The sequence below is a fragment of the Pholcus phalangioides genome, unplaced genomic scaffold, assembly GCF_987345545.1.
Source record: "Pholcus phalangioides strain wild (caught in Gottingen) unplaced genomic scaffold, Ppha-v1.0 ptg000009l_1, whole genome shotgun sequence".
In the NCBI taxonomy this organism is placed as follows: Eukaryota; Metazoa; Arthropoda; class Arachnida; order Araneae; family Pholcidae; genus Pholcus; species Pholcus phalangioides.
The window spans coordinates 40,572,761-40,599,349 of record NW_028301602.1 but is presented as its reverse complement, the minus strand read 5'-3'; the positions used below and the strand labels follow the sequence as shown (position 1 = coordinate 40,599,349).

Genomic DNA, 26,589 nt, shown 5'->3' with positions numbered 1-26,589 from the left:
GGATGCACACATATTACAAACACTTTGTAGCCTCAAGGGACTGAAAAGTCCTTCCAGCAGGCCTAAAGTAATAAGCTATAGAATATTTTTTCCTTCTCTTGCAACAGCATTATTATATTTATTAGATATGTGTTCAATATATCAGAGCAATTTTGTGAAAGTAGGTCATGGACTTTTCCACCACTCAAACCTTTACATTTTTGTTCAAATATATGCATGATATTGGAAAATTCCTAATATGTGTATGACATATGGTTTTTACACACATAATTTGCATGACTAGGAATTGCATTGTTTTCTATGTATGATTCCCTTGATGGAATGCTCATAATAATCATATTTAGCATGAAGTTGATTCCAGTTTTGATTGATTTTAATTTCAAATGTGTTGTTCACATTTTGGTATTTTAAATATGTGTCTGATTTAGACCTTCAATCAGAATATAAAAAATGAGAAGTGTAATTTTTTGTTTGGGCATTTATATTTTTCAGAAGCATAGACTGTTACCAGATCCTCGTCAATCTACTGAATTTCTCGACAGGTAATTAATTGTGCATATTATGGTATTATAAAATGTGATCTTAACAGCATTATGTTCAAGCTTTTTCATCAATTGTACAGTATTTGAATTCTAAAATTTCCGAATGAAAATTTTCATTATTTCAAATTATCTGGATGCTTGGTTGGGAAACATGTACCAGAACTTGTACAGTGGTTCCTGCTTATAATGTTCCTTTTTAGAACATTATCTTGTTTGGTACGATTTATTTTCATGCCCCCATCTTTCTCTAAAACTCGTCGAGTTATCCACTTGGTGTTTTCCCGCTCACAATGTTTTTTATGAAAGTTTAAAAAAAAAACCTCTCAGGAAAAACACCCTGCAGAGATAATATGTAGTGCTCTATGAAATTCAGATTTTTTTTTTAGGTTTAAACTGTGGATTATACTCAAAATTATTTTTCTTTTATATAACAAATGGTATCAATTTGACCAAAAATGGTCATACTATTTTACCAAATGTTATTTGGTTACAAAATAAAATTTCTGACTCAAGAACGGTATTTACTTGCAGGAGTAATCGGAGAGAAGACCAGTTATCATTACATCATCATCGTGGCAGCTATGAGACTACATTTGATGCTGATGGGAATGTAGAAACTGTTTCCACTCACTCTCGTGATGATCGCATGTCGAAGAAATCTGACGATGCAAACTCTCATCGGTCTTTAGGGAGGGAGAGCTCACAAGGAAGAGGAAGCTATGATAAGTTTGAGCCAAAAAGGGGAAATGATCCCATTCTTCCTGCTGTATTAGAGTTCTGGGAAGAAGGTATTAAGTTAATTATTAAATTAACAAAATTTTAGCTTTTGTGCTTGCAATTTTTATTTGCTGATGTAACCTATATTTTTTACCTTTTGAGTGTTACATTTATTAATTAGAAAAATCTCTTATAGTGGGTTTTTTTTTTGTTTTTTTTTTGATAAAAGACTTTCTTAAACCCAAATACATTTTTTAAATTGTGAAGGTATTTGTTTAGAAAAAGAATAGAGAAATCATGAAATAGTTCTGTTTTGCTGCTTATTGCTGTTATTTTTGTGAAAATCAAGAAATGCAAAGTGGACAGAAAGTCCATAATTTTTTTGAAAATATATAAAAATGGAGAAATAATTATTTCTCAAGGTTTGTTTGGCATATTTTGTATTGTTAGCTTTGGGGAATTTATATATACAAATACAATGCCACAACAGGCAAGATGCCCAACGAGGTGGCTGAGAAAAAGATGCCTATAACAAATATGGAAGTCATATATTTAAAAAATACAGCAACCCAATTAAAAACACAATCACAAAAATTATAAACAATATATACACATGATACAATGCCCATAAAGAATATTATGGTTGTCTTATTCTAAGTATAGATAGCTTCTCGATTTACTTCAACATGTTTATCGTATTTATTTTTAAACGTGTAAATTGTGTTACAATTGTGTTACAATTTACTACCTCTGGGATAAACTCTTCCATTTATTAACAACTCTATTAGCGAAAAATTCCCTGTGACACCATAATCTCATATTGTCCCTTACCAATCGATACTGGTGTCCCCTTGTAAAAGCAGTCGATTGGCGGTGTACTAAAAGTTCATGGTCCATCCTATCCATCCTGTTGAAAATTTTGAACACTTCGATCATATCTCCCCATCACCTGCGCTCATCCAATGTAAACATATTTAAAAAATGAAGTCTCAATCAGTTCATAACTCAATCCCCGTGTGCCTATAAGGACACGCTTAGCTCTTCTCTGCACCCCTTAAACCAAGTCTATGTCCCTCTGTAGGTATGGTCTCCAAAACCTTATTGCATACTCCAGTCCAGGATGAACTAAGCCTCGAAAAAGCGGAAGAATGACTTTAGGAAAACGTGAAGAGACCTTTTTGAAAATCAAACCAAGCATTCTATTCAATTTTTTGACCACTGCTGTACAATGTTCAGAAAACCTAAGCCGCTCGTCAATGAGAATTCCCAAATCGGTGACCCTAGTTGCATTCCGGATGCAACAAGGGGCATGTATATACATACAGAGAAAAAGTGGTTACAAGAAGTAGTTTTACACACAAGTAGTTACTGATAGGTGACACAACCATAAAAAAATATACTGCAGGATGCAAATATAAGATAATTATTAAAGAATGAGTGTCTGATAAAAATTCTTAATTCGTGCAAGGTGTATGTGAACCTCAAGTTTGCCATAGAAAGCTTTGTATACAAACACTTGAAGGCTCAACAATGATCGCAATATTCAGTCATCATTTTCACTGTACTGTATATTTGTCAGTTTTATTTTTTATTCCAATTTCCAATGCCACCTATTAGATTTTTTTTCTGTCAAAAAGTAAGTAAATTTTTTGGTGCTGATGATACCATCTCTGCTGACTTCATCTTGATAAGCTAATTTATACCTACATTTTATGCTAATCTTAGCTAAATTTTTGAGTTTTTATTTTCTGCCTACCTTGTATATGAGACTAATAATTATTTCTAATAGTTGTAATCATAGGCACCAAAACCCTGGGGGGGGGGGGGGATCTGAGGCCATTTGAGCCACCCTAATAAATTTTGTGAGGAGCTGAGAGCTTTCCCCCAAAAATTCATGAATATGCAATGGAACCCACCATTCTGCCTCCTGCATATGGGGTTGAGTCCCATATATATGGGACGAATGGTGATTTTCAGCCATCTCTGTTTCTTCATGGCAGCACCTCTGTAGTAGTAGAAATATGAGTACGAGTCTGTGTGTGAATATTTTTTAATTAAAGGAAATATTTTCTCCCCATTTTTCTATTTCATAATCATTTTTATTGTTTTCAAATTAAAACTTTCTGCTATATTTACACTTCTCCCATTTCATAATTTTGCATTGCATTATAGGTGAAGACATGTTTCTCTCAAATGTTATTAGTCAACTTGAACCCAACCATGCACAGTTCAAGCTATCGCCTACTTATATCTTATACATGGCAGCTAGGTTTAGAGCATCCACTCATTTCCGTCCAAAAAGTTCGCCAAATGATAGGGCCAAAAGGTTGACTGCTTTAATGAACAAAGTTGCTTCACTGGTTCATCAAGTGATAAGGGTAGGTTTTCTTTTTTGGTATGAAAATACACAAAAGTAATTTTAGCTAAAACAATTTTTGCAGCATGATTCATTCATTTTGCAATAATTCATGTTAATTTCTGAGTTGGTTTTTTTTCAGAAATAGTAAAAAGGTAGTTAAAAAATAATGTAAATCTATAAATTAATGAACAACTAGTTTTTAGAATAATATGTCAGTCATTTTTGATTGCATGCTATGTGAAATGCTAATTGATTAAACTCCATTATTAATTCAACATTATTAAAATTTAATTTTGTTATAATCATAAGAAGTATTATATATGTCACAAATTAGTGATGGGTAAATTTAATTTGAATTTATATTGATTTTTCAACTTCAGGATAGATATCGAGATTCATCTTCGCTTGCATTCTGGCTTGCCAATGCGTCAGAGCTGTTACACTTTCTCAAACAGGATCGCCATTTAAGTGCCTACACATTAGACAGCCAAGATCTATTGGCTGAAAGTGTGCAGCTGGCTTTCAGAAGTCTTGTGATTTGTGAGCAGTCTGAATTACAAGCTGCTATTCCAATGTTTCTGGAAGAAAGAGACGATATGGGTGGGGAGGAAGGTTGCACAGGTACAGCAAAGAAAAAATTTTATGAATTTATTAAAAATATTAATTCTCTTTTGTTTTTTGTTCATTTTGAAATAAGTCGGGGCGCGGTAGCCCGGTCGATAAGACACTCGCCTAAAGTACCAAAGGATGTTTAGAGGTGTCGCGAGTTCGATACCCGGTTCGTCCTTGTCAGAAAACTTTCCTGACACAGGGGTACAACAAAAAAAACGGCGACTTGACCGCAGCAAAAAATTGCTACCGCAGGGAGTCCCCCATCGAGGGGTTAGCGCACCAACCTCTCGACGAGTATAAAAAACAAGCCTGCCGTTCGGAATCGGCAAATAAATTGTAGGTCCCGGTCTAATTAGCCCTCGTGTGCAGAAAATGACCGTGGTGCGACAAAAATGATCAAATGATCAAATGATTGAAATAAGTCCTTTTAATATTATTGAAGTCTCAGTGAATTTTTTTTTAAAATTTCTACCAGATGTTCTCGCTGTCCTATCATCTGCAATGTCTCTGTTGAGGCGATGCCGTGTTAATGCTGCATTGACCATCCAAATGTTCTCTCAACTTTTTCACTTTATCAACATGTGGCTGTTCAATAGAGTCGTGTGTGACAACCAAATAAATCTCTGCACAAGATTATGGGGTGTGTACCTCAAAAGAAGATTGGCCAGAGTCGAAGCATGGGCAGAGAAACAAGGCTTAGAACTTGCTGCAGATTGTCATTTGAGCAAAATTGTTCAGGTAGTTTATTTTATAAAATTCCAAATTTATGAAATAAATCTTGAATTTAAAAATTAATTTATGTTTTGGTGCTTAGATTTTCCTGTGCATAACCTGCAGGCTAAAGAAATGTTTTTTATCACTCTGCATGCAGTATAACAATGCACATGATATAATGATATTTTTCTCATTCTGAAACAGGGCAGAAAATTTCAATTCAAAAATATTCAATTTTTAATTGTCTTTTGTAACATTAATCCAGGAACAGGTTTGGTATAAATGCTGTAGAATGAGATACCAATGAGACACATTTGCATCTATCTACCATCACTTTCCTTTGAAAGAGTTGTGGGAATGAATAGTATAAATCCATACATGCAGATCGTACAACAGTGCAAGCTAATATGTTGTACCAAATTTTTTATTTCAGTAAACATGTTCTCTCCTGCTGGCTATGTACAGAAAATGGTGGTTGCTAAATGAAAATAAGTTAATTATAAATTTGTTCATGCATTGCAGGCTGCTCATTTGCTTCAAGCTCCAAAAAGTAACTCCAAGGATTTTACAGCCATAAGTTCTGAATGTTACAAACTAAATTCTTTACAACTAAAGACAATTCTTGAAAAATATCAACCGATTGGTGATGAGCCGCCAGTGCCTCCAGAATTGATTGAAAGTGTTATCAAGGTACAGTAGAAAATTACTTTTATAAAAAAAATTATTTAAATCAGTATGATAATTATTAAAAATTAGTTTTAATCAACATGCTTGTCTAATACCTTCTTTTTCACCTTTCTGGATGATTCAGGTTGCCGAGAATACTGCAGATGAATTTATAAGAAGTGAAGGAAGGGAAGTAAAATTAGAGGATGATGCAGATCTTCAGCTTCCATTCTTGCTTCCAGAAGATGGCTATTCATGTGACATTGTGAGAGATGTGCCTGCTGGATTGAAAGAATTTTTAGATCCACTTGTTCAAGCTGGTATGTATTCTTACCCTATATAAATCTATCACTGTCACAAATAATGTATTTTATACCATTTCATTCTTTTTCCTCAAATCTTCATATATGTTATGCTATACACAGATTATTTTTTAATTATGGAAGTGATGTTTTTGACCATATTATTCTCTTGATAGGACTATGCAGGCTCACTGTACAACCAACTTCTTCAGGATTTTGGACCATATACATGTCTGATCAAGATATTGGAAGAATACCTCGAGTACGTAAATTTTCTCGCTTTGTTCTGACATTATACACAATCTTAAAATACAATTTGATATTTGAGCTGAAGGTGAAAGTTTCTAATATCCTAATGTAGTATTGAAAATTTGATATTTCATGACAGAGTGGTATCTCAGCATTTCAAAACAGGAGCATACATTATTAAAATGTTTCATTTTAATGTCTTGAAAACTGGTTTCACCATAGTTATGTAAATTTAGGTGTAACTAATAGTAATAAACTAATGTTTTTTCCATAACAAAATGATTGGCTGGGGAAATTTTTCATTCATTTGCTGCACAAAACAATTGCAGCGAAAATTTTTTGTTAAAAAGTTGAAATTTTTCAAAAGTGAGCACTCAATGAATTACATATCAATTGAATTTCACAGATGTATCAGACTATTATTTAGCTGGTGTTCTGAACTTTGAAAAATGTTGACATTTGTAAATATCCAAAACTAATTTGTGTTTTTACTTCCCAGACTCATAGTCCAAGTGTACACAGCAACGCAGGAGAAGTTGAGAGCACTGGAGGAGGTGGCGGCAATGGTTGGAATCCAACTAATGCATCAGAACCCGAAGTTGTCACTATCAGTTTACAGAAAAGTAACAATGGAATTGGTTTGAGCATTGTTGCTGCTGGGGTGAGTGGATTGATTGGAATATTATCTTGTTTATATTTATTAATTTTCCTCAGTAAATACGATTTTAGATTTCAATAAGTTATTAATCAAGTTTTATAATTTATCATGTCACAAAATTAAAAATAATAATCATTGATAACATCAAGATCAAGATGTCAATTGGTAGTTCATATGAATAAACCCCTTATGTGCCTCTATTCAAAACATTAATTAATTAAAGGAATTTTCTATCCCGAACTCAAAGTTTCCATCGTGTACCCAATTTTTAAAAGAAGGTGATAAAAACCTTTTAGTAAATTATAGACCTATTTCAGCACTCGCGGTTTTTTCAAAAATAGTTGAGAAAAGTATGAAAACAAAATTGATTAGTTACTTGAAACGTATAAACTTTTTTGCTGAGAATCAATATGGTTTTCAAACAGGAAAAAGCACTGAAATGGCAATTGCAAAAGTGAATGAATACCTAAACCAGAGCTTCAACAACAATAATTATTCAATAGCAGTTTTTATCGATTTAAAAAGAGCTTTTGATAATGTAGATCCATCTCTGTTATTGCATAAGATGAAGAATGCCGGAATTCGTGGTGAACTATTGCGGTGGTTCGAGATGTACTGTTATGGACGAATACAGGCAGTCCATATAGAAAATGAAAAAAGTGATCACCTTGAAATAAAAAAAGGAATACCTCAAGGAACAGTTCTCGGCCCCACACTTTTATGATACATATAAATGAATTATGCCTTCTAAAATTGCATGGTAGAATAGTGTCTTTCGCGGATGACACCATATTATATATTGAAGGTAAAAATATTTCTCATTTGATAACTGAAGTTTAAGATGACCTTAGACCGATTAACACATGGCTAACAAAAAATAAATTACTTCCAAACGTAGAAAAAAACAAAATTCATCTGTCTAAAAATTAGAGATATTAAACCAGAAACTCCAATATCACTAAGATTAACGTTTTATCACGTTTGTAAATACCCCTCCCAAATCCGTTCTTGCAGTCACATGGAAAGAGTAAGAGAATATAGTTATTTAGGTGTAGTTATACAAGACGACCGAAAATGGAATAGTCATTCTAACAATGTTTGTAATACGATAAGAAAACAAATTGCAGCTTTATATAGATTAAGAAACATTGTAAGTCCGGAACCCCTTAAAACAATTTTCTACGCCTGGATCCAATCAAGAGTAACTTATGCTATTACAGTGTGGGGAGGTGCCTATCACGATAATATTAAGAACTTAAATAACATCTATAATCGCATAAAACGTAAGGTAATGTTATTTAATAATCCAGATCTACTGAAATCAGAAATTTTAATACATGATCTAAGACAAATTTATGTGTATAAAATGATAGTTTTTATGACTAAAAACCATAATTTATTTCTTAAAACTAATAACGATAGAACCTCAAATAGATACAACTTCTTGTATATAACTCCAAAAACAAATAAATACCTTGTTCAAAAAAGTATAAATTACCTAGGACCAACTACACTGCTGGCCACCGTAAATGCAACACCCTGAAGGAAGCATGCAAATAATATGAAATTTACAACATGCATTAGCGGAGGTGAGATATGCAAATGGTTAGAATTTCAGCGCAGACGCACATCACGCGCGCCTGTGGCGCCACTTCAAAGCGCTATTTAAGGCTTGGAGATTTCGACGATTTGAAGTACAGCAATTCTGTTTTTCTTGTGGTTTTTTCAAAAAAACAATCAATTATGCCTCGTAGAAAACAGCGATCACCTTTTGATCAAGTATCCGAGTTCGACAGAGGAAGGATAGTGGCCTACCGAGATTGTGGATTATCTTTCAGGGAAATCGGTAGTCGTGTTGGACGAAACCAAACAACTGTAATGCGGATATGTGATCGTTGGATGCAGGAGGGTATGACGGACCGACGTGTTCGATCGCATCCACCTCAGTGCACCACTTCACGTGATGACAGGCGTATTGTGCGTATGACAGTGACGGATCGCTCAGCCACATCACGAACCATAGCACAGCACATTCAGTCTGTACCGCATCATCCAGTGTCTGCGCGTACCATTCAACACCGTTTACAGCAGAGTGGTCTGTCCGCAAGACGTCCATTGCCTCGTCTACCCTTGACGCAGAACCACAGACGTCTCCGCCGCCAATGGTGCGATGAAAGAAGGATGTGGATGGCACAATGGAATGAAATTGTCTTTACTGACGAGTCACGCTTCTGTCTGTAACACCACGATGGTCGGGTTCGAGTCTGGAGACACCGTGGAGAGAGGATGCTGAACAGCTGCGTTATGCACCGCCACACTGGTCCTGCACCGGGTATTATGGTATGGGGCGGTATTGGATATCCCTCTCGCACTCCTCTAGTACGCATTGCCGGTACTTTAAAAAGCCAGCGCTACATCTCCGAGGTGTTGGAGCCAGTTGTCCTTCCTTACCTTCAGGGCTTGCCCACAGCCATATTTCAACAGGATAATGCGCGACCACACGTGGCACGCATTGTCCAAAGGTTCTTTGTCAATCGCCAGATTGAATTGCTTCCCTGGCCAGCTCGCTCTTCGGATCTTTCGCCGATAGAAAACATGTGGTCCATGGTTGCTCAACGATTGACCCAGATTACATCCCCAGCTGCCACACCAGATCAACTTTGGCAACGCGTGGAAGCTGCTTGGTCTGCTGTACCCCAAGAACACATCCAAAGTCTCTTTGAATCAATGCCGAGGCGTGTGGCAGCGGTGATCTCCAACAATGGCGGCTACTCTGGCTACTGATTTTGGCAGGAACCACACTTCACAGAAGTCTATAAATTTAATCATTTGATGCTTGGTCAACATGTTATCTACAAAATAAATATTGTTGCGATATCTCTTGTCTTTCTTGGTGTTGCAATTTGGGTGGCCAGCAGTGTATTTGTAACAAATTCTGAAAAAAATTATCAGACTTTCAGAGTAAATAAACATCTCAAGAAAGAAATTTTCACATTCTCAAACTCTATAATGAATTTTGAAAGGTTTATTGAAAATATAAATAGGTAACCAAGGAAAAATTTGAAATATCTATAATTTAAAAAAAAAAAAAAAAACGAATAAAATGAAATAAATGTAAATTGAGCGTGTGGTTTATTATATATAATATTTATTAAGCTCTAGGACGGACCAAATGGGTCCCTAAGAGCTGCATAGTGTATGTTTTGTCTTTTGTTCTGTTGTCTTTATTTTATTTTGCATATTTGTATTCATGTATTTATGTGTGCTGTTTTGAATTATTAAATTAAAAAAAATAAAATTCAAATTATGATTACATTAAAATTTTATTGGCTATTATGACACTAGACTGGCCAGTATTAAAAATTTCCATCAGCTTGTGGCAAAATTAACACAGATTAATGGTTTTTATCTCCCTAAACATGTTCGCTTACACAAACTGTTTTTCTTTTCTGGTGCAGGGTGTTGATCAAGATAAGTTGGGTATCTATATAAAATCTGTTGTCAAAGGTGGAGCTGCTGATGCGGTAGGAATTTTTTGCCTATGCAGTGATTTGTAAAAATATTCTTTAAAATATTATCTTTGGATTGTAGTGAGTGTTTTTGAAAGCATATATATCTCTACTGTTAATTTGCTTGAAAAAGTTTCTATAAATAATATCAATTCCATGAAAAAAATAATTATATGAAGACTGATCACAAAAAAATTTCAAGGCTAAATGTTTTCTTCGTAATTTGATATTCTATAGTTTATATTAACAAAGCTACCTGAATTTTATTTTAGGATGGCAGATTGCAAGCTGGTGATCAGTTGTTGAAAGTGGATGGGCAATCATTAGTTGGTGTCAATCAAGAAAAGTTAGTTTCTTTGTGTTTTATCAAAATAGTTTATGGAAATAGTTACCGATTTTATTTTTTCAGGAATGCAATGCATCTGATAAAAATATTTATTATGTGTGCAATTATTTTCAAATGTACTGAAAACTGTTCAAAGCATATTTGATAGTCATTTCAATTCAAATTATAATTTTTCCCTAAAAAAAAAACTACATTTACATGATGTGTATGTCTGCGTGAATGTGAAGTACTAAGATTTTTTTTGGAAAGTTTTGTTAACTATGCTATTTTTTTGTTTACTTGAATAAGATCCATAAAAAATTTTTTGTAAGCCATTGCTTGTCCATGTTATGATTCCATAATTGGGGTACACGCTTAGTTGACAGCTTCAAAAAATTTGCCAAATCTGAGTCATCTAACTATTTTCGCTTAGAGCAGGGTCTTCAATGCATGGTCCCAGCAGATCTCTTTGGTAACATAATTCTAGTATAGCTTAGTGGCCCTCCATAAAAATATCAAATGTGCCTCTCATTGTATGAAGAATTTTGAAGGTGTCTCGATAAATAGGTGTAACTGTAGTTATAAGCTTCATCCACAGTAAAAAATAGAGCATCCAAGTCCTTGATGTTAAACTTGCAGCCCTATTGAAATTCCTAAGACATTTCTAAGATTTCTATGCTATTGCTGCTAATAACAGGGAAATTTTTTTTTTTTATAAGTTGACTGTTTTTTATGACTGATTTATATTTTCATTTTGCGGCAAATAAAATTTTATGTGATGTGATATTTTATTCAGGGCTGCAGAGCTGATGACAAGAACTGGTCCAGTTGTAACTCTGGAAGTTGCAAAACAAGGGGCAATATTTAATGGATTGGCTGACCTACTGAGTAAACCATCACCTATCATTCAAAGAGGTAAGAATAGATGGGTATTTAACTATTTAATTCCATTGTGAATGTTTAACCAAATCCTGTAGAATAAAAAGTTACTTTGCATTTAATACTAGTTCCATTTTTCATCGAATCCTATTTAGACATAACAATGTGGCAAAGGCAAAAAGCATTTGGTTTACCTCCTAGTGGATGTGAAAGTCGGGATTGCAAAACAGTTCTTAATGCTTGTTCAGGAGCTAAATTGTCACGTACAAATCAGGTTCCTTCAACTTTATCATTGCGGTCTGTTCATACAATTAGCCCAACCGAATCCAAGCCTCCAACATGGCAAAGAACCCAGACTCTTGGCAGAAATTGTGTGAAGAATGAAATTTGTGGAAATAATACTTTACATCCTTGTAGAATGGATTCGTATATGAGACGCAGGAGCAGCAATATTCTCTCCCGCAATGACAGGAACTCGTATTGTGTGTGTTGCTCACAAGATATTTCAACTTCAGCTTGTTCTGGAGCTTCTGATATCCATTCAACTGGATTTACTGAGAATTACAGTGCCACAGGACCACATGTCTGTTTCAGATCTTCTGAACAGTCATCATACATGGTTCAAAGTCAGTGCATCAAAACTTCGTCCTATCATGGAGGTATAATGTGCTGTCATTGTCATATCAGTCAAGTAGAAAGCTTCCACAATACCCCGAGTCTATACATACATTCAGCTTGTGAGACGTGTGTGCACACTGGTATTGTTAGCCCGTGTCAGAACTTCAGCATTCCTAATGGATGTCCGAATGAATTACATGGTTGCTGCAGTAAAGCTATGGATAATGGCTGTAATTTGGCTGCTCTGCCATCAACAAAATCCTGTAGCGAGGAGCAATCGATCCAGATAGACAAGAAAGAGACATCAGGTGAAATTTATGAATGGGATGAATAAATTGCACAGCTGAAGCTTGGTTTTTTCTATTTTTATCACTTTGTTCAATTTTTCTTTTTTCGTTGCACATTTCAATCTCAAATTGGCTGTTGAATTTTGTCTGGCATCCAAATTACTTGTAAATTTTTTTTTTTCATTTATATTTTTGATGCATGGTAATTCATCGCAATATTATACCATGTTATGTTTTGCTTGATCAATCTATGATTTTGGTGCATATTTGGATAATTTTTTAGCATGATTTTTCCTTCAAGCACTATTTAGGCATTATAAATTTCTTACTTGAAAGTATTTCGATTTAGGAGATGATTTTTATACTTTTGACGTGTTAAACACCACTGGTCATCCATGGTCAAACATAAACTGATGTAAATATGTTCATATATTTGCACATATTATATGTGTGAATATAATATGATATAAATATTCATACCACACAGAATCAAGACATACACGATTATTTTTTGTTAGTATGAGAGATTTGTCCTTTACTTGCCTTACTTTTGGTTTTTTTCCTCATATCTTTTATCTATGTCAAAATAAAATATTGATGCTTATTTTTTACATATTTTTATTTTAGAGGCAAAAATATATTCCTCCCTCCTAAAATAAAAAAATACCCACGGCTTAATGTGTTAGTTCTTAAGAAATGATAGAATGCACAACTCGTTTATGAAATTTATGAAAACATCTTTCTTTAGAGAAAAATCACACGAAAAACTAAATTGAAAGAAAAAAATCAATCATCTGGAATAAAATTGACATATGAAGAGCTTATTTTCAAAAAGGAACATATTCTCACATTCACTAAATTTACAGGTTTTAGAAGTAAAAAATGTATTTCTCCAGAATGGACTGCTTTACAAAAGTGAAAATAACCCAGCAGGTAGCATATAGAAGTAGTAGAAGAATATTTGAATACCATATGTTGAAAATTGAAAGAAGAAAATGAAAAGTTAATTTTTAAAAAAAACCAAGTTTCTCCCCTTTTGAAAATAAGCTCCTTGTATCATCATTGATATGACATAAATTTATTAGTGCTTTATTTTTGTGCGAATGTGCATGTAGTCATTCTGGCAATTTGGCTTTTAAAATAAATATAAAAAAGTCTTATACACATTTGGTTTTTCTTTCTCTCATTGTTCACACGATAAACTTGTGCCTATTTTGAAACATTCACAATTTTTTTAGGTAATCGTCGTATGAGTGAAAGAGATATTCCATCCAGAGTCATGAATGAACATGGGCAGGATGTGAAAGTGCATCAAAGTCATACTATGCAACCCAGGATGCAGAGTAGCAAAAGTGTGCCATCACTAAATAGTGAGTGATTCCAGTAAAATTTTTTAACAACTAAAGCGGCATGATGGAAATGGTTCAAATAGTTTTTTTAATAATAAATTTTTGCCCAAATTTTATCAAATGTGCTATTGTTATATTTATTAAAACATCAAAATGTTGCTTTAAAGTTTTTTCATACACTATACCTGGATTTCAAAACAATTGAATAACAAACATTTTCTTTCTAGGTGGCCACCAAGAGCCTGCACCTACAGTTGTTCCCAATCCAAGAGTCCAAGAAACATACAACCCTGCTTACAGCAGAACATCCTCCACAACATCCATACCTAAATCTGCAGATTTTTCAGAAAAATCACGGTCAGCTTGTAATTTGCGGCAAGAGGCACAGGTTGATGGAAGATATCCATATCCAGGTCCACAAGGAGAACATCCACCACCATATCCAGGACCACCCGTCAATTCAGTGAATGTTCGACCCACTTCACAACCTAACTTGTATCAGCCACAGCCACCTCCGGTACCTCAACATCACCCGAGTGTCCCACAGCCTCAAGCCGCTGTTCAAGAAGAGAGACATTATCAGAACATCAGCATGTACCAACAACAACCACAGCCACCATCAACTCAACAGCAGCAACCTCTACCACCAGTGCCTCAGCAGCCCAATGCCTACCCGCACGCTAGGTAACCATTTTTTCCCCCCATCATGATATAATTTTTTTATGTATGCAGTAGAAGGAATTTTCACAATAAATTGACATAATTTGTATAATGATTATCATCCTTGGCTTTCAGATCCCCATCTCAACCAATACCAGCAAGATCTCATCACGGATCTCAATCCTCACTTAACCGTTCTGAAGCTCAAGGGAATCATGTAACAAATGACAGGACAAGACCACTCTCTACACTTGTATCGCCAAGAGAGCAGGAACAGTATGCTAACTCTATGGGTTACGTTCACGCGCCAGGTGGGGTACCACCTCCTTCACCAAAGGGACCACCTTCTCAAACACACATAGATCCTAGACACATGCATCATCCTCATGGGCCACGACCACAGCCGGATAATAGGTTTGTTTCAAAATATATCATAAAATCATCACACGATAAAAGCTGAATTCTTTCTGAAGTACATTTGTACTGAAGTATCATTGTACATTAAAGGAATGGACACACTTCACATCTCAAAGTGAAGTCAGAGCGGTCTGAAGGACTGGTGTATCCAGAAATTTTATTCATTCTTTTTTTAAAAATGAATCACAAATTTCAAAATCACTATAAATCTTGAATAGATAATAAGTATGCAAATCATCAATGTCATACATAAGAACTCTTGATAAAATCTGGAGTCTGGGATTAGTTTCTAAAGTATCTGTTCCACATGTCAATATAGTCGGTTTGCAGAACCACCAGCTCCTCCTTTATTTTTCTCATGATCCTTGACTTGTTGACTTTACTGAGGTGCTGTACCCCCTCCCCACTTCCCAATCACTGATTTTGTCACTGCTGGAGAGTGTCTTTTTATTGAGAGGCAATAGGTTTGCGATGGCAAATATGTAGGGTCCATGTTCTCTGCCTGCTCTAACATCATCTTGTGAAGATTTTCTTTCAATTATGTAATGAGGTTGGCCAGACTTTACGAGTTGATGGGGCTGTACAAAACCCTGTTGTTTTTTTTTTTCCAGATATATATGCTTGTTTTATTCTTGTATCTTAGCAAAATAAAACTTTTTTGTTTCCGGGCACTCTGTAGCATAGTTTAATAGAATTCTGACTTTTCCACTGACACATCATTAAATGACTTATTCACAGCACTATTAACTTCCATCGTAGCCATACTTTCTTCCTTTGCTTGACTTGTCTTTGATGCTTGCATACATCTTTATGCTGCAACTAGTTCCATCTGGCTTGTCATAAGGACTTGAGTTGTCACACCTTTGAGTGTAACTTCTGGATAACATCGTAGTTATAGGCAAACTGTGTAATCATAATACAGTTGTTTCTCATTATAATACACTTTTGAGCATTTTTCGCTAGTCATTTGAAATGCTGTTAAATTTGTAAACAACATTAGAACTTGATGAATTGAAGAATAAAGTCTGCAGTTATATTACTATTTCAGTATATTGAACTTGTTCTTTGTCTCTTGACATGCAATGTATAACGAGGGGGAGCAACTAGTTCTGTCACGTTTGTAGTTCCCAATTAGAAAGTAATTACATTAAAATTAAAGATTCATAGAAATGATTCTCAATTGTATTCTAATAGTGCTGATTTTATGCATTATTTTGAATATTTTGTTTTATTTATATTCAGAGATTTCCGCAGCTCTGGACATGTTGGCCATCCAGAAACAGACAGGAGATTTCCTCCTGATTATATACAATATAATGAACAGTTTGCAAGAACTCACCCAGCTCAAAATCAACATCCACCACAATATTCACCAAACATAGATCCCAGGCAGCGTGATCTCCTTCGCCAAGAAGCCAAAATGGAAGAGATGCGAGAAGAAGTCCGTAGACGTGAAGAACGAGAACGCATGCTTCATCACCAGCAGCAAATAGGCAGAGGCTACTCAAACTGGCCTCATCCCAGGATGCCAAATCCTAATGTAAGGCCACCTATAAATTACCATCATGCTGTGCCCAATGCTGGTCCCAATCATCAGCCCTATGTTGGTGGGCCTCCGCCACCAGCTCCAAAGCCAAGGCAAATGTTTAGCCCAACTGGAGGAGAGCGATTCCAGAGACCTCATTACGATCATAATGCCATTAGTGCAGTCAATGGACAAGGTGTGAATCCATATCCTGAACCACGCCCTCCAATGGGTAGTCCATCAATCCCTCATCAGAACAGTCCAAGGTTTGCTAATCCGCCACCACCTGTCGTCAGTTACAGATATGGGCCGTCTGGTTATCCACCTCGCTCTTCAAATGAAGATACTGCTGGGAAACAGCCACAGCAGAGGCCGGATCCACGACTTGCAGGTCCAGTTCCCCAAGGGAAACCTGCACCCCAAAACAGGTATGATTTCTTCATTTTCTTGTATGTCGAAATGTATGTTTTCCCTTTTAACCCTATCTATAATTTGTTTATGGGCTGAATAAGTTTTTACCATTTCCATGGTGGGAATAAATACCAGTAATAATTACTAGTAAATAAATCCTTTTCTTCTGTTTTGCTTAACCCTCTGTCCTGAACTATTTCTGACAGATCCATTAGAAACATGCTTGTAAATATCAGGGTATGGAAAAAAACAGATTTTTGTTATTTAAAGTGAATTTTTTTAATTAAAATTAATTGGCTGCTTATTAAGACTTATAATCAATTAATAATAATCTTGATAATCATTAATAATGCATATTTTTTTTATATCAAGTAATTGCTTTTTTCTCCTAATCTCAAATTTAAGTCAGCATTAACGAATAAACAAACTACACGTAAAAAATCACCAAAAATTATGTTTATGTAACATGAAAGGTTGTTAAGCCTAAATTAACTTAATGGATTAACTTTTCTTGTAGAGAAAAGTGCTTTTATTCATGAACCCTCCCCCACTTATTAAAATGAATGTGTGGTGAAAACTGTAGTGTTTACTAGTTATGCTTAACTAATATATATTATTCATGTTGCAGTTCAAATTCAAGAGTAACATTTGATGTCATGCAATCACCCACTCCCAATGATAGAAAAGAATGTAACCTAACTAGTCCATCACCTTGGGAAAGGGAAGAAAAAGAGAAGGTAAGCTCAGATTTACTGTTTTTTGGCAGAAAAAATTTCATTAATCATAAATGAATATTTCTAAAGATTTTGCATGTGTTTAATGTTGGGTCTAATTTTTAATGTCGCACGACTATAATGTCAGTTTTTTGAAGGTCCCTGCCAGTCTACAGAATAGAATCAAAATTTTTTCTACCGATTTTCAGCATATATATGCCATTAATGCAGCTTAAAAAATGACTTTACAGACTTCTAAAGCTTATGGAAGAAGAACTCGCCAGTCTCATTAGCAAATTGGGCTTACTTGATAGTGGGTCACTACGCTTATATAGACATTTCTATTCTGTCTCTAGGGGTAATGTTTTACAGAGGTCAGACTATAGTGTTTTATCACTGCTTCAGTGTTTGGCATTCATCCATTGACAAAGGATTAGTTACTCAAATTCTGTGGCTACCTACCAGATTCTTTCTTCTCAATGGTACTCATTAGACATCAGTTTGAATTTACAATGACCAATTAGAATAAAACAGCTCTGACAAGCTGAAAAAACACAAGTACACACTGTGATATTGGTTGGTCCGTTGATGGACATTAGCAGGTGGAAAAGTTTTGAACTAATAGCTACAAAAGAATAATCAAATTCAGCATCCAGTAACAAAACTCAGACACCTGATAATGCCAACCATTTGTGTTGGGGAAAATTTCTTGTACCAACAATGCCCCTTTGTCCCAAGAATATCTCCTTCAAACGAAGAAAAAATGTTTCCTTCCCAGCAATGATTTCCATAATTTTTTATTTATCTAATTATCATTTCTTACCGTTTTTTCTTTTAGTTATTGTAGAAATTAGATTTAGTGAATTAATAATATTTTAAATGTTATGTTGCTTAATTGAAAAAAAACTTTATTTTTGGGGGAAGATATTTCAGATATAATATACTTGTGTGCACTCTCTATATTTAGATTCTTCAAAAACCTCTCATGGTGGATATTAATAACACTAAACTTGTGAGTATTAACTGCTTGTTTCCTAGATAAACAGCAGCTCTATGTGCTCGTTCATCCTCCAAGTGGCTATTTGCATTATTTGTCAGTCATTAGCGTCCAAACATCATTACAACCTCCCGATTGCTTTGTTCATGCTTATTATTGTGTCCTTACCTCACACCCTATTCCATGTTTCTGTTCTGTGTTTGTTGCTACATTTTTAGATTCTTGAGCTAGAGCTGTTTTTCCTCCGTGAAATCCTTAGAAACCTATTTTGTTGAACTCTTTTTGTGCTGTCTGAATATTTGTCCTTCATACACAGCATTATTTCTTGTTAAGAAAATTGAGATGAAATTTTGGTAATCATATATTTTTAGGGTATTACACTCTTTGCGTTTGTAGCATGCTGGGAACATTTTCAAACACTACACTCCAACTTAATCATTGTGAAAAAATTAATCAAATCTCAAAATTCTTATGAATATCCTGGTTAGACTAAAAGCTCTATTACTACTTTCAGTATAATTTTATCCAAAATATTTTATGGTGAACCTTTTAGGAATCACTGCATTAGAGTTTGCATATGTACCATATGCAGTGAATTGTTTATTTGAAATTTCTTTCTACTTCGTGTATGAATCAATCCATGAATGAATCGTTTTATTTTTTAAATTTGATCATTTTAGAATTGACTTTTTTTTCTCTATTTTTCCTCTAATTATAGCTTTTTTCTTGGGAGAATGTATAGTTTCACTTATTTTACACACTACAACTGTTTGAAAAAAACAAGCGTAAGAGGCACAACGATTACGAGGGCATAATTGTATATGTGTGTTTACTATGATGAGATGAATATTCAGCTGCTATTCAGTATTCGATCCTTTTGCCTAATATTTGTGTAAATCTAAGCACAACAAACTAATTTAAAAAAATTATTATTCAGAATTTTTCCCATAAATTTAAAATTTGCTGATTATATTTTATTGTGTGTTGTATATTCTTTTCTGTAAAAGAAGTTGTCAGTCTGAATTTCTAGGAAAACATGAAACTGAAAATAGAATCCAATGTTTCAATAAGGTGGAAGTGAACATGAATTACACAAGTACACTAACTCAAAGATGTATCTAGACAATACACGTATTGAGCTACTGAAAGGGGCAAAGAATATCTAGAGTGGAAAAATAAGTCATAAATTTCATGATGCATTAATACTTGAGAATAAATAATGGCCGACATTTTCTTAATTATGCATAAAATTGTGACAAGTTTTTAAAAAAATTGACTCTGTAAGTGATGTTAAAATACAATATATTTGATTGTCTGTATCAAGGCAATAAAAATTTTTCAGTTACCAGTTTTTCAGCATATAAGTAATAAATTTCATAATTAAAATTCAATATCAATCATTTGAAATGGTCAATAATTTTATTTTCAATTAAAAACACTAATTTTATGTATAATTGTGATGAATTTTAAGAAAATTGATATTCGGTCGCTGAATATTAGATATTTGGCCAAATCACAATTCATCCCATCCCTAGTGTTTACATATACTAGTCCTGCTGTGTTACAAAATTGAAAGGATATTCATAGTCACCCTGATTTCACAAATCAGATGGGGCTGACATTTTTATTAAATAAATATAAGAAAACATACAAATATACACACAGGAATTTCAAAAAACTTTGTTAAATTGAAGTGATTCATTATATATACATCAGGATTCAGTAGGTAAAAAACATTGAATTGAGATCAGCTATTTGTAAATGTAGGTGTTTCTGCTTTCATTTATATGGATGAAACTGATATGTTTTGTAAAAAAGTGGTTTTTTTTTCCAGCTGCACAGACAAAAACTGGCTGCAGCCAGACAAGCTCGAGATGCAGAAATACGGGAACTTGAAACTTCTCAACTTATGTCCCCACAACAAAAAGAAAGACTCCGAACTTTGAGGCTGGAACAGGAATTTCAGCGTCGTGCAGAGGAATTGCGAGCTGAAGAAGAGGAAGATGACGATGAAGTAAGTTTTGTTCTGGATAGGCGATGTGTGTTGTATTGATCAATGTGATCATTCTTATATTTTCAGTAGAAATAATGTAGCTTATTTTGATTTGCATAAATGCCTTTCAGAAAATTCTATTATCTTATATTGTTTTCTTATTTGCAGGATCTTTTAGACCGTGCTGAAAATCGGGAGAGGATGTTGAAGATGCAAGAAGATTTGGAACGCCACCGTCAAAGACGATTGGAGTGGGAGCAAGATCATTTGCATCAACAGCAACACCCACAGCAACCACCACCAAAGCCTCAGCAGCATCACCAGCAGCCGCAGCATCATCACCATCAACAACCACCACTGCAACCGCACCATCATCACCAGCAGCAGCCTCATCACCAGCAACAACCGCATCAACAACAGCAGCCACAGCAACATCACCAGCAGCAAATGCAACACCCATCCCAAGAAGAATGGAGAAGACAAGGCAGCCAATTAGAAGTATGTTTCTTTTGTCTATTCTGACTTCGATTCTGCTTACCTTGTAATTTTTTTTTGTATGAGCAGTTGCTGCATGATTTTGTGAAAACTGATAAGTTTTTACAAACTAGAAAAACAAAATTGCAAACTTACTTCATTTTAAACGCACATGGTTATTGTAACTTGAAAAAAAATTATTTGCTGCTGTGTGTGTGTTTTGAGTTCATTTTAAATTTGTTTTTGAATTTGATCAAGGAACAGGAAGGCAGATTGAGACACTTACGCTTGGAAGAAGTGAATAGAAAAAGGGAACTAGAAGCCACAAGGAGTGCCGAGGAAAAGTTGTTGAGAGAAGCAAGGCGACGACAGGTGCTCAATATATATATGTCATGAATTTTCAAACTTTGCTTCTTTAGATGATGAAAATTTTTTAATCTTAAAAATTCAGATTGAAAAAAACCCTTTAACTTTCACTGTTAAAACTGTGCTGATGTTTTAATGTAAAGCATTTTTTTTTTTTTTGCCATTGTTTATATGTAAATTCTTGTTTCTTTAGGATGAGTTGAAGATTGGATCTCATCAACAGATTCCAAGCAAGCCAATACTGCAGCAGAATTCGCACAACAGTGTGCCGATGCATGCTGTTCCGAATTATCATCCTCAAGAAATTCCTCAAGTTGTGGAAAGCAGAGACACGCCTCCTCCACCATTACCAACATCTCCACCACCGGTTGAACAGAACCATCCAATCAACAGTCATCTGTCAGTTCATAAAACGACATCTTCTAGTAATCAGCATGGGAGGACTACTGAGAACTACCAAAACAACCAAAATTCTGCCAATAACACTCCCGGAGAGAGGCAATTGTTGGAACCACCTGCTCCCCCACAGAGGAAATCTTCATATGAGGTGACCAATCATCTTGCATCATCTCCTGGTAGGATGTGCTACAGCCCGTCATCATCTATAAAAAATGGTGAAGCTCATCCGCAGCAATCTAAGAAAAGTGTCTCTTTTCATGAACCACAAGTAGAAGAAAATATGAACTGTGATTCCAATGGCAACACTGAGAATAACAATTCGTTGCAGTCATACACTCTCGATGATATAGATGAGGTGTTGGCGACACCTCACAACACACAAAACCTAAATACGTATAATCCTGGGAAAACACCGGGCGTGATCGGCGCTCAGGAAGTTTATAGAGATCCCAGGCAACGTATAGAAGCAGAACGTCACCAACACGAAACTTACTCTACACGTAATTTGGGACCGGAAAAATTGACATTCAAGGAAAAGATGAAGATGTTTGCCCAAGAAACTGGGGAGCCAGAAACACCGAAGGACAAAGTGAAAATATCAAGAGCGCAGCGTGATATTGAAACAAATATCAATGTAAATGGAAATTAGACACAAGAAAAGAGACTTCAGTTATAGCAATTCAAATTGCATAGTCTTTGTTTTCTGTCATCTCTCTTGCCTTACATTTTATCTACTTAGCTACTCGTGAAACTTATGATATGCCAATCTATATAAAAGTTTATCGCTAAGAGACAGCTGAAAAAGAGGGATATAGTAAGTCCTTTCAGAAAAACGGATAGTCCATAGTGCTCACTTGTTCAAAGATATTTATATTGACTTTTTTGTAGTTTTTATTATATAAATATATAAATATTATAAAGCTTTGTTGTAAGTATTTTCCATACTATGCTTTTTTGTTTTATATGTAGAATCTTTTACTGTTTGTCGATTTTTATCTTTCGGGAAGGTCAGTGCTACAACTTATGCTGTACATTAATGAAATCTAGTTGTAGCACTGAAAGATCATTGCAATATTCATATCATAGTTTGCCAGAAATTGTTTATTTCAACTGCCTTATTTGTAAATGTGTTGAATGATTTTTGATATTTCCGATAGTTTCAGGCTTCTTAATCTGGCATCTACTAATAACCGTCCAAGAGAAAAAAAAATTGTTTATGTATTTTCTAATATCTATTTTGCAGAGTTTTTTTTGCCCTGTATTCTTCATTAGTATTGGAGCAATTAGAGCAAACTACCTCTTTGCCTTTGGCCCTACAATCAGCTGCCTTAAATGTTTTGAATTACTATGGTATATCTTAAGTATTTTTAGTATTTTATATATATTTTTTGTCAGTTATCTCTTTATAACATAAAATATCTGGTCTAAAACATTGAATGCTACTATGCATTGATTTGATTTACAAACTTCTATATTTTTCAATTTTTTTTTTGGTATTTAATTTGTATAAAAAACTGTTAAAAATCTAAGAAATATTAAAAACTTTATTCATATCGTGTAGACAGAACTAAATGAAATATTCTCTATGAAATTCTAAAATGATATTTTGATAAATGGAATAAACTAAAAATTGTTATACGGTAATATAAAAAAAAATTGAATTTTTTTCAAATGAATTTTATTACTTTGGATTTTTTTTAAAAATCCTTTCATTGTGTTTTAAATTTTATATATGTTTCATTGACATACTTTGAAAGTGTGATAATGAAATAAAGCATCAGAATCAATGAGCTTTTAGAATTTCTTTGTAATTATGCCTTATTGTCTGTTTATATGTGTACTTGATTATACTTATGCCTTGGAAAATGTTTGCCTTGTTATATGTATGTGCCTTGAAAATGTTCAGGAAAAAAGGAATTTATTTACCCTTAATTTGTCTCAGTGCCTTTAAGGGGGGGGGGGGGAAATTTATTACTTTTTTTAACACTTTATTGCAATGTTTCAAAAACAGTTTAATAAATCGCGTTAAAAAACTAAAGATTTTAAAAAATAGCATCATTATTTTAAGATTTAAAGAATAATGCAAGTAATGTCACTTGAGGTTTTATATGTTAACGAACTTTATGAAAAAAAAATCAAATATATTTGTCTAGAAAATTTTAATAATTATGCATAATAACTGTTAATGATATATATTTATGGGAACTGTTGACCGTCAATATAAATTACACATGATGAAGATATAAGCTTTCTTTTATATCTTTGATGTTTATTTTTTATATTGGAATTTGAATGATTTAATCGAAAGTGGGTGTTACATGTCAAATTATCATTGTGTTATTTTTACTATTAGATATCTATGTTCAGAACTATTTTTCGAACTTCCTCTGCATTCCTTTCTCTCGGGTTGTAATGTTTTTCCCCTGTCTACTATGTTTTCTGCCTCATTTTGACCAAGGAAAAAATGTATTATTTACATTCGTTTTCGAACTTCTTCTTTTTTTTTTGTTTAGTCAATTTCTTCACATTCCTCTGACTAAGGAAGAGTTAGCCTTTTATGTCATCTTCAGTTTTCTTTCTCAGGGTAAAGGTTTTATTAAAAAAACTTTTTATATTTATATACCATTCAATATTTAAGTTTTAATTAGGTGAATATAATTGTCTTTAAGTGCAGTTTTCGTTTTACACACTATAATAAAACAAGGCATGTATCTAATGCAAATTCATGATGCCTCTGAAGATAAGAAAATTTAAAACAACCCTATATGTATTTTGTATAAAGATTAAATTATTGCGCAATGAAAACAATTATAAATACTTTCCAGGCGATCTATGAAATAATTTTTTTTACTATAAATAAATATGGCATGTCTAAAACATTTGGATGAAATGTGCAAGTCCAGTTTTTCCCTTCATATCAGTTAAATCATTATTCATATCATGAAAAAAAATTATACACCCCATTTTCACTTCCCTGTATATTTTTTTGTGGACTTAGATGAATTACTGAATATTTTCAACTTTATGTATTTTTATTGTAAAAAAAATACTTTGTTGCATTTTTTATCTCTTGTAATCACCATTATGCAGTTTAATATTGCAATATTTTTTTTTTGTCTATCATGCTTTTTCTTATGTAATCTTGTGAATTTTGTATAATAAAATATATTGAAAGATTTAGAAAATTCACAAATGTGTCACTTTGAGCAATTACAATATCATTTTTATGTTTTTGTAACTCGGAGCCAGAATATAAATCCAGTAGGCTAACCTAATTTTACAACAGTCAAAAAACAATTTTTTTTAACATTGAGCTTAATTTGGAGTTACTATTGTGTCACTTTTAACCTGTTTTCATCGTCAAAAGTGATTGAGCTAAATAGGCAGCCGAATCCCTTATTGGTAATTCACAATGATGGAGGGGTGGGGAGTAGTGAGGGATATTTTTCCTCTTGTGCTTACATTTCTTCTCTTCACATAGTTTAGCCGATCATCGAACCATCCCGCTTTACAAAAATTACCTTCAAATCAATGCTGGAGCATATTTAGACCATTTTTTCTGAAGTTGTCTCTTATGTTTATTTGTTTACATAATTTGTGAATGACAGGATGGCACATCACAAAGGGGGGAAAAAACACACATCAGGAATAAATAAACAAGTAAAATAAAATTAAAAATATTAAACAACTATTAAGAGGCGCATGTAAAATTACGTAAAAGAATACAATGTGTTAAGTTAAAACCCAACGACGTAACAATAGCTGGCTCAGAATGACAGTGAAATTCTTTGCAAAAAAAATAATTAGAGCATAGCATCAATGTTGTGGAGACAGGTCATGGTTTTCAAAGGCGGCCTTAAAATGATGGATTGTAGGCTTCGTTACAATTTCACCAGGTAATGAGTTCCCATATGCGGGCTGTGCGAATGGAAAAACTGGCACCTTGTGTTATTTAGATAGTAAATTTGTGAGCTCTTGTTGAGGGGATCAGCTGCTAGGAATGTTAGTCCTATCTATTTTACAGAGCAATGCTAGATCAAGGAAGAGTCAGCACCATTCGAGTAAGTGTTCATTCAGGTTTTCCAGCCTTTCTCTACCAGTGCTCCATGGAGCCTCTGGGGAAATAAAATAAATCAGCAAATTTGATGGATAAATAAAAAAACAAAGGGGTCCACCATAAAAATTATATACACAAAAAAAAAACTTCTCGAATCAAACAGGGCTTTGCCATAGAAATTATATACTGAAAAGGGCTCCGCGAGTCAAAAAAGGTTGTTGAGAACCGCTGCTCTACAGAATTTCTAGCAGACCAAAATCGTTTTTGTTAAAATGATTATATCAGCGTTTCTGAACCCAAGGACCAATAGAATTTCTTAAATTTGATAGACCACTTGTGTCCTGTATTACGGACATTCCTTTAATTTTGGTTGTTCCATTTTTTTTTATACATTAAATATTGAATTTGTGATATTTACTAAGGCCATATGAATACATCGCGTTTCCATAATATATAAATTATATTATAATTATGACGTTAATTGAATTCAAATCAAATTTATACATTTTCAGACATGCGTAAAGATTTTTTAAAAAAGTATTAACGATGGAATGTTCATGTTCAACAGTTTTTTTTTTGCTTTGCAATTTTTATAATAATTAGTAATTGTACCTACTTGTAGCAAAAATTTTTTATGATAACTGACAATGTCCCATATTTTACTCAAAGATCCCAGCTTAACATATTTTTTTAATGAAATATGGTCATCGTATCACGCATTCAAATTTCCCTTTTGTGAAATATATTTTCGTTTATTGCGATTTATAATAGTCTATTTCCCCCATTCTGCA

General features: G+C 34.0%; 1 protein-coding gene across 4 annotated transcripts in view; it reads left to right on the top strand.

Annotated features, from left to right (window-relative positions):
- cno (adherens junction formation factor afadin) overlaps positions 1 to 24,924 on the top strand; it is an 81,110-nt gene extending 56,186 nt beyond the window's left edge. For 2 of the 4 annotated variants that reach the window (XM_089236211.1, XM_089236208.1), the window contains 22 exons: positions 493 to 542; positions 1,074 to 1,330; positions 3,432 to 3,637; positions 3,999 to 4,239; positions 4,706 to 4,968; positions 5,467 to 5,634; positions 5,756 to 5,930; positions 6,089 to 6,174; positions 6,661 to 6,822; positions 10,278 to 10,343; positions 10,601 to 10,674; positions 11,450 to 11,568; positions 13,676 to 13,807; positions 14,014 to 14,470; positions 14,582 to 14,860; positions 16,106 to 16,816; positions 17,428 to 17,536; positions 18,480 to 18,524; positions 20,344 to 20,523; positions 20,671 to 21,000; positions 21,235 to 21,348; positions 21,536 to 24,924. In XM_089236211.1, coding sequence (XP_089092337.1) covers positions 493 to 542; positions 1,074 to 1,330; positions 3,432 to 3,637; positions 3,999 to 4,239; positions 4,706 to 4,968; positions 5,467 to 5,634; positions 5,756 to 5,930; positions 6,089 to 6,174; positions 6,661 to 6,822; positions 10,278 to 10,343; positions 10,601 to 10,674; positions 11,450 to 11,568; positions 13,676 to 13,807; positions 14,014 to 14,470; positions 14,582 to 14,860; positions 16,106 to 16,816; positions 17,428 to 17,536; positions 18,480 to 18,524; positions 20,344 to 20,523; positions 20,671 to 21,000; positions 21,235 to 21,348; positions 21,536 to 22,390 — 5,079 coding nt within the window. In that variant the 3' untranslated portion in view covers positions 22,391 to 24,924. The remainder of the gene's footprint in view (positions 1 to 492; positions 543 to 1,073; positions 1,331 to 3,431; positions 3,638 to 3,998; positions 4,240 to 4,705; positions 4,969 to 5,466; positions 5,635 to 5,755; positions 5,931 to 6,088; positions 6,175 to 6,660; positions 6,823 to 10,277; positions 10,344 to 10,600; positions 10,675 to 11,449; positions 11,569 to 13,675; positions 13,808 to 14,013; positions 14,471 to 14,581; positions 14,861 to 16,105; positions 16,817 to 17,427; positions 17,537 to 18,479; positions 18,525 to 20,343; positions 20,524 to 20,670; positions 21,001 to 21,234; positions 21,349 to 21,535) is intronic. The other 2 variants (XM_089236209.1, XM_089236210.1) reach the window with 2 other exon arrangements.
- The last annotated feature ends 1,665 nt before the right edge of the window (positions 24,925 to 26,589 follow it).